We start from the raw sequence: 8,653 nt of genomic DNA, 5'->3' as shown, positions 1-8,653 counted from the left end.
GGCCGGCGAGCTTGCTCGGGGGCGGCGGGCAGCTCGCGGCTCGCGGCTCGGGCTCGCGCCCGCGCCTGCAACCGCGGCCTCGGCCGGAGCGAGGGACGAGGGGCGGCGGGCAGGCTGTGCCAGAGCGCGCGGCGGCCCCTGGGGCTCCAGGGGCCGCTGCTCCACCCCGTCCCCGCCCCTCGGCGCTGGGCTGACGTGTCTTTAGCGTCCACGCCAGGAGTCCTCCATTCATTTGCTGAAAGCCTTGTTTTCTGCTAGCCTGAACTCTGAGCCGTGCTGCTGGTCCTCTCCCCGATTATCAGCACATCCCTCTGTGCTCCCAGGTGTCTTGATTTCCCCAGAACTCACCCGCCTGTCCAGCCTTGCTCCCAGGCGGGCTGAAGGATCCCTGGGCATGTCCGGTACTTGAGCCCTCCTTTTGCCTTCTTTGTTTTGTAATTATTTTTTCCCGTTTTGTTTTGTGGAAGCATCGCATTGTCCTGAAAAAAAATGTAGTCTCCTTCGAGCTGTACGTGTTTTTTTTTGGGGGGGGGGTACGCGGGCCTCTCACCGCTGTGGCCTCTCCCGTCGCGGAGCACAGGCTCCGGACGCGCAGGCTCAGCGGCCATGGCTCACGGGCCCAGCCGCTCCGCGGCATGTGGGATCTTCCCGGACCGGGGCACGAACCCGTGTCCCCTGTATCGGCAGGCAGACCCTCAACCACTGCGCCACCAGGGAAGCCCGAGCTGTACGTGTTTTATCTAGGTTTATTCCAACAGTTAACCTGGTGTGAGAATAGGTAGCAGGACGTCAGAAATGTGGAAACTTGGCTTCTTACCCTGGTTCTGTCGTGAACTTACATTTTCTCCTCTGTGGAATTCAGTCTGACTAAATGATCGCTGGTGTTCCTTTTATTCTGTAACTCTAAGCAAGCGGTGTGGCAAAATGAACGATAGTGACAGGTATCCACGAGTTCTTTTGCAAAGAAAAGTGAACTGACTGGCTTCTGTTTAACGGATAGAAAACCAAGTGGGAGAATTAACCAAAACCGTTAATTCATTTGCAGGTTTAAATAGGAATGCTGTTCCTTTAGGAGTTGCTTGCTGGTCGATGTTTTCATTTTCTTTAAGAAAATTTGGTAATCGTACTTGTGTAGAATCTAAAGTATATTTTTTCAGGCTTTCTTTTCTTAAGAAACGTCAGTAACTAACTGGGTATCTGAACACTTTTTGTGCAGAATGGCCTGTCTTTCAAAAGATGTTTTCTCTTTTTCCAATGTAAAAGTGTGGGTTTTTTTTTAGACACAAAATTGTTAGTGGTTAGCATTAAAACATTGTTTTTTTTGTTTGTTTGTTTTTTTGCGTTACGCGGGCCTCTCCCATCGCGGAGCACAGGCTCCGGACGCGCAGGCTCAGCGGCCATGGCTCACGGGTCCAGCCGCTCCGCGGCATGTGGGATCTTCCCGGACCGGGGCACGAACCCGCGTCCCCTGCATCGGCAGGCGGACTCTCAACCACTGCGCCACCAGGGAAGCCCAAACAGTGTTTTATAAATGTAGGGAGAAAGCCATTGTGTATATTGAGAAGTCTTGAAATTTAATTGAGTACAACTTTATTATGTCAGTTGTAAGTATTCTTACCGGTTTTACAAAATGATTTGTAAATTACGAATGCACTGTTTAGTCTGTTCAGCAAGCAGTAGAAGCTGATTTTCAGTTCATAAAGTGTGGTTCAGTGTTCTTTAATATTTGGCATAAGTCTTAACGGGCAGTAAGAACTCAAGGAAGTGGGAAAGGCTTAAAATGCAGTCCCCTTAGTATATACTGTTTCTCCTGGGTATTACAGCATGTGCACGTGCTTCCTTTCCCATATATTTTTTCCCTCTACTTAATTGCCACATCATCATTCTTTCTGAGAAATGTTGGAAGAGTCAGTAGAACTTTGAAATTTCTTTTGAGGGTCTTGCCTGAAATAGATTTAATGTGACATGTACTTTTGCCTATAAAATTATGATGTATAGTTTCTTGGCGTTATAGTTATGCTTACTTTCACTATGATGTTAAGTGTAGGGGAAATAAAAAGTATCTTAAAACATGTTTGAACTTGTATGCAAAAATAAATGCATGCATTCTCAGCTCTCAAACTTGAAATTACCAATATAGTTTTTACTAAACCAAATGTGTTTTATGAGAGCTAGTTTTCACTATGGATGTCATACAGATATTTGTTCCTTGGAATTACATGCTATCGAGTACTAAGGGTTTTGAGCTGTAGTCAACTCTAATAACAGGATTTCTTTCCTAGATATTTAGATTGCTCTTTTCCTTTAGACCTGGATTTTTTTGGTTTGTCTTATGTGGTTAATGATAGATTAAATTCTGGAGTTTCTTACTTTTAAAACAAACTTACTTTCTTTAATATGCTTAACAGAGTTGCTTGACTTTTCTTTATGTGGGCTTTAAGGCATCTTTAGTTTTAGCAGTTCATTTTTCCAGCTGCTTTTTAAAATTAAACAGCATTTCCCACTAAAATTAATGTGCAGTTGGTAAGACTAGCAGTAAGGTAAAATCATATGAATATTCTTAGACACGTTGTAATTTGGCATCACTCGAGTGAGCTGGCAGATTGAGTTATTCCGAGGGAAAATTTTCATTGCCTATATACCTGAGATTTAGAAACATTGGTATTCCAGGGTAAAGGTTAACTGCTTGTTCTTTATTTTATTGTTAGGCTCATTGGCAGCGGCTCAAGATCTTACAGAAGATGAAGAAACGGTGGAAGATTCTGTAATTGAAGATGAAGATGATGAAGCAGAAGTGGAGGAAGATGAACCCACAGATTTGGTTAGTGCCGTATTTGACTTAATACATGTATATAGTGTATCTATAGATATGTATTTAGCCCTTATAAAGACAAATTTGGCATTAAAATTCTTGATTTTAGAGGTTTATTGCTGGGATCAAAGTGGATTGAATTTGGGAGAATGGGGCTAGTCATTGAGGATGATCTGTAAGTATTTTCTGGCGCAAGGAGGGAGATGTGAAACAAAGAACGGTTCAAGGTGATATGAACGTGAGTCTGTGAGGGTGACATAGTAGGACCACTGGACCATTTGTTGTTGGGTTTGGGATACATACTACTTAGCTTTCTGGTCTTGGGCAACTTATCTTTCTGGGTCAGTTTCCTCTTCTTTTTTTCCTTCGCTCAATAAGCAAGTATTTATTGAGTTCCTGCTGTGTGCCAGGCACTGTTTTGGATTCCCCTGGTGAACAAACCAGAGATTCTCTCTGCTCTCATGGAATTTATGTTCTTGGGACAGTGTGTATGCATTTTGGTGGCAGGGGGTGAGGAGCGGACAATAAACAATATATAAAGCATGTTCTGTGAAGATTCCGCTTAGAGGGAGGGCTTGGAGAAGGTCTCTTAGAAGCTGTCTAACGCTGAGACTTTTACTATAAAATTATAGTATGACAGCAAGAATATTGGGCTAGAATCAAGATCATTGTGGCATGCTTCTAGCTAATTTTATTTTCTCTCTTAGACTACTGTAATTTATCCTACATAGAATTGGTTTTTAACCACTTTTAAACTCCAAAATCAGTCCTCTGTGAAATCATAGCAACAATATTGTCTTTGATGTCAGAAGGTGAAGGCCATCAAGTGTGGACTCTGTCAAATTTTCTGCATTCTATTTCTGAATATATTATTCACTCATCTTTTCTACATCTCTCCTTTAACAGTGAGTTGTCTTTACTCTCTTCTAAGGCCGGCCCTCCCACCACCATGGTCTCCCCATCTGGTCTTGTGAGGTCTTGTTTATTATCCTCTTTCTGTCTGTGACTTTAAGCATTGATCCTTCTTGGTGACTTAATTCTGTTACGCTGCAGATGTGCTCACATCCTCCACTTCGTGTTCCTCCACCTCAAGTTGCTACACGTTTTCTTTGCTTCTTACCAGCACAGTTCTTGAAAGAGGAAATTGTACCACTTCTCTTCTGCTCATTTCACATTTGTTCTCTAACAGTGCCTGGTCTGGTCCCATGTATGTAGTAAAACTGTTCTTGCTAACTCACCAGTGACCTAACTGCCAAATTCCTGGCCTGTTTTCCATTCCTTCCCTGTTTGACCTCTTTAGCATTTCCTGAGTACCCCTTCCTTGAGTCCCCTCGTTGACCTCTGTGGCAGCCCCATCGGTTCTCTCTGTTCAGCGGCTGCTGCCTGGTCTCTACTACCTTCTCTCCCCCTGCTCACTCCCTTAATGTTGATGACACTTGTGGTTTTAACAACCACCACCTTTCATTGATGACTTCCAGATTTTGTTTCTAGCCGCCTACCTTACCGAGCTCCATTCCTCTGTTTCCAGCTCTTTGTGGGATAGTACATCTGGATGTTCCAGAAGTACCTCAAATTTTATCTGTCCAGAATGGAATTCAGCATTTACCATCCATCTTACTTCCATAAATTAATTCTGTTTTGATAAGGCTCCAGTGCTTCAAGCTTTTACCTTGTTGCTTTCATTTCTTTTTATTACACAACCTGTTAATCAAATCTTAGGGATGATTTCTCTTGTTTCTCAAGTATATCCTTTTCTCCTTATTTGACAGCTTATGGTTCCTACCTTCCTGTTTCTGGTCCCTTTTCCTGCTTGTGGGTCTCTTTTCCCAAAAGTAGAAATTCACTAAGTCTTAGTAAATGAAGGTATCGTTAAAGATACTTAAAATATAACTTATAATACAACTGAATGAATTGTACAACAGTCACTGAAGAAATGTTTTGAGTGCCTTAAGCATATGAGGTGGGTGTGGAGAATTTTTAAAATGTAAGACGGGCTTTGCTCTTGAGAGGTCTGTATTGGGAGAGAGAGAGTATTTACATAAATGGAAAGTTAAGTGCCAGTAAACAGTGATGCCCTTAAGCATCTCGATTTATTAAGCGCCTGGACACTTCAAATACATGAGTATCTGTAATTCTCATTTATGCCTGGAGAAATGCTGCACTGGGGTTTAAAATTTTTAGTTAAAATTTGTTGACATTTTTAAACAGTTTTATTCAAGTGTCATGTACATATCATGATACTTGCTCATTTAAAACATACAGTTCAATGATTAATAGTAAATGTACAAAGTCATGCAAGTTTGAGTTTCAGAACATCTCCACCCCAGTATTTCCCTGGTCACTTTTTTTTTTTTTTTTTTTTGCGGTATGTGGGCCTCTCACTGCTGTGGCCTCTCCCGTTGTGGAGCACAGGCTCCGGACACGCAGGCTCAGCAGCCGTGGCTCATGTGCCCAGCCGCTCCGCGGCACGTGGGATCTTCCCGGACCGGGGCACGAACCCGTGTCCCCTGCATCGGCAGGCGGACTCTCAACCACTGCGCCACCAGGGAAGCCCATGGGGCAATTCTTAATTGGGATGGAAAGACCAATAACCAGGCCCTGCCAGCACGGCTCGGCAGAATGTGGATGCGGGACAGAGCGAGCTCTGCCCTGCCCCGTGTTGTCCCTGGCAGCCAGCTTTCATGCTGCCCCCGCAGTTGCATAGTTGCAGCAGGGACCTTGTGGTCCCGAAAGCGGAAGACACGTGCTACCTGCGTTCTCAGGCCAGCGCCTTCTTTGGAGTCTCCTTCCCTTCACCCTTTGTGGGGGAGGGGTGGCATGAAAAGTGTGTATGAGACGACTTCTTTTCCCGGAAGGTAGTATTCCTGGCATTTAAACTAAGGGGAAAAGTAAGTACTACCCATAACTAGAAACTAAATGTCCCTTTGAAAAATACTGTTTTTAAACTTCTTTCAAACTTTACAGAAAATTTACCAACCCACACTCTAGAACCTTGCAGTTCAAAGTGTGATCTAAGTACCAGCTTCATGGGCATTTCCTGGCATGGGCATTTCAGATACATACAGAATCTCAGGCTTCGTCCTATACCTGAGTCACAGCTGCAGAATCCCCAGGGGATCAGCATGCACATTACTCTTTGAGATGCACTGCTCTTGAAGTTTTATTTTCACTGATGAGTTACAATGAAATTCATTCCACTGCTAATCCCAACACAGCCTTGGAGAAGCATTGTATATATTGTCCCAAATCTAGTGAAGTCATTATTCTTAAATGATGTTGTTTTTCCCCCATAGTAATCTGCTATTAACATTTTTCTTAGGCTGAAGATAAAGAGGAAGAAGATGTATCTGGTGAACCTGAAGCTTCACCAAGTGCAGATACAACCATCCTGTTTGTAAAAGGAGAAGGTGAGAGGGGAATGTTGGTTGTAATTCAAATACAGGAATTTTATAAATGGCTATAGCTCACTTTTTGGGGAAGCATTAATAATGATTAAGGTCTTTATTTTATAAGTACAGTATAGACACATTTTGGGGAAAAACCCACTTACATGTATGAATACCCATATCTGTAAGGTAGCATTTCTTGCATTTAAACTACGGGGAAAAAATAAATACTATCCATTTTAACTAGAAATCAAATGTCCCTTTGAAAGATACTGTTTTTAAACTTTATTCAAACTGCCACAATAAAATAACATACATATTTTGAGTGTAAACATTAGTAAAATATTATATCTTTACAGTTAGGCCTTGATTAGAGCCTATGTTGCATTAGAAGAAAATTAACTAATGGCTTATATTTGTTGAGAACTATGTGGCAGGCACTGTTTTCAGTATTTTGCGTGTATTATTCAATCCTAGTAGGAACCCTAAGAGGAGAGTTATTGTTGTTGAACTGAGGTTTAGAGAGGTTACGACTTGAACAGGGTTACTCAGTTAGTAAACAGATTCTGAAGACAGGATTCAGACCCAGATGTGTCCGACCCCAGAACCTGTGCTTACTGGATGAAGCAGCTCTGTAGACCACAGGATAATTATCGAAGACTTATTATTTGAGGTTATTCGTTCTCTAGGTCTTCTCAAGCTTTCTGTTTTATTCCCACGTACATTCTGGCTCTGTGCCTACAGAAAGTATGATTTGAGAGGTTTTTGTTGGTGGTGGTTTTTCCCATTTATTTTTGTAGCTGCCTCCTTGGGTCACGTTTGTTTGCATTTTGACTAACTGCAAATAAGGATTGCCTGATTGATTTTTTCTTTGTTATGTTTCATTAGATATTACAGTTTTCAGGTGAACCTCTTAGACTTTACCTTTCTGTCATTTTTCTCTCCGTTATCTGCACAGATTGCAGATACTGAGTTGGAGGTGAAGGTGACTTCACCAAGACATGTAGCCCCACTGCAAGATAATCTTACTCCTGAAAGTATACAACTCCTTCTTAGACATACAACTTGGAAGTGATCTGGTCTGAAATTGAGGTGCTCAGTTCAACTCTTAAGTTGGAATGCTGCCATGGGGACAAGGGTTTCAGCTTACACACAAACTCCAAGTTGCTAGTTAGTGGATGGCTGGAGTGCTCTACTGAAAAGGGTTCTGAAACCAAATCCATACATAGCAGGAAAGGGTGCCAGAATCCATTTGTAATGTCTACTTATTTTGTACCCTTTGAATGTTTTCTAATCTTCCTGTCTCTTTTTTTGTTTCTTAGATTTTCCAGCAAATAACATTGTGAAGTTCCTGGTAGGCTTTACAAACAAGGGTACAGAAGATTTTGTCGTTGAATCTCTAGATGCCTCATTCCGTTATCCTCAGGACTACCAGTTTTACATCCAGAATTTCACGGCTCTTCCTCTGAACACTGTAGTGCCACCCCAGAGACAGGCAACTTTTGAGTACTCCTTCATTCCCGCAGAGCCCATGGGTGGCCGGCCCTTTGGTCTAGTCATCAATCTGAACTACAAAGATTTGAACGTAAGGCCCTCTAAACCTTCTTCTTCGTCTTTTTTTTTTTTTAAGTTAAGAATGGATGAGGACAGTTGACATTGTTTAATGAATATTCTTTTATTTATTCATTCAGGTGCCTATTTTGTGGTTGAAAATAGGCAGCAGGGAGGCAAAGATAAATTGTACACCTCTGTCTTCAAGTCTGTAATCCAGTGGGGCAGATGGTTGTAGACAGACAACATCACAGCATAAGCGATACATAAGAGACAAGTAAGTGTAGGGGTAGGAAAGTGAAAGTGACTCCAGCTGGATCTTAAAAGGAAAAGGAACAGTAAGCCGCACAGTGGAATCTGTTACTTCTTCAGATGTTAATATATATTAAGTAATTTTTGTACCTCCTTTTGTTTGCTTGAATTTTGCCCATTTTACTGCTTCTGTTGGTAAGTTTTAAGGACTTTCTGTGACTATTTTTATGTCATTTTATACACTCATAGAGAAAATGTAACCAAATTATTTTTAGGATGTTAGTAAGGTTTATGGTTTATGAAAACCAAATAGCCTAATATAAGCTCTGCTGTCTTTCTTAGGATATTTTCCTGTCTTTCTATAGGATACATATATCCAGTGAATGAATGAGAGAAGCCCACTAGAATTTTACTGCTGGGAGTTGACCTCTAGATGCCAACTATCATGTTCTCCTTTAGATAGAAAGCACATGTAAACCATTCCCTTTTGAAAAAGTTTTCTGAGAAGGAAATTTCATCCTCTTGGAAGCTTATTCAACCTTTTCATCACCCCATATCAACATATTTACATCTGAGTTAAATTTCTCATGCAGTTAAGTAGTTTTCCTTTTGTGTCTTTTTAAAAAACTACTTAGTGGAAAGTGGGAAAGAG

General features: G+C 41.7%; 1 protein-coding gene across 1 annotated transcript in view; it reads left to right on the top strand.

Moving 5' to 3' along the window:
* Positions 1-8,653, top strand: part of SSR1 (signal sequence receptor subunit 1) — a 19,681-nt gene that overhangs the window by 400 nt on the left and 10,628 nt on the right. The window contains exons 2-4 of the mRNA XM_007466384.1: positions 2,709-2,821; positions 6,132-6,219; positions 7,521-7,783. Of these exons, the coding sequence (XP_007466446.1) occupies positions 2,709-2,821; positions 6,132-6,219; positions 7,521-7,783 (464 nt within the window). The remainder of the gene's footprint in view (positions 1-2,708; positions 2,822-6,131; positions 6,220-7,520; positions 7,784-8,653) is intronic.

Source organism: Lipotes vexillifer, unplaced genomic scaffold (genome assembly GCF_000442215.2).
Source record: "Lipotes vexillifer unplaced genomic scaffold, Lipotes_vexillifer_v1.1 scaffold444, whole genome shotgun sequence".
NCBI classification, from domain to species: Eukaryota; Metazoa; Chordata; class Mammalia; order Artiodactyla; family Lipotidae; genus Lipotes; species Lipotes vexillifer.
Note: the sequence above shows the minus strand (reverse complement) of the source record. Positions and strands in the feature narration are given on the sequence as shown.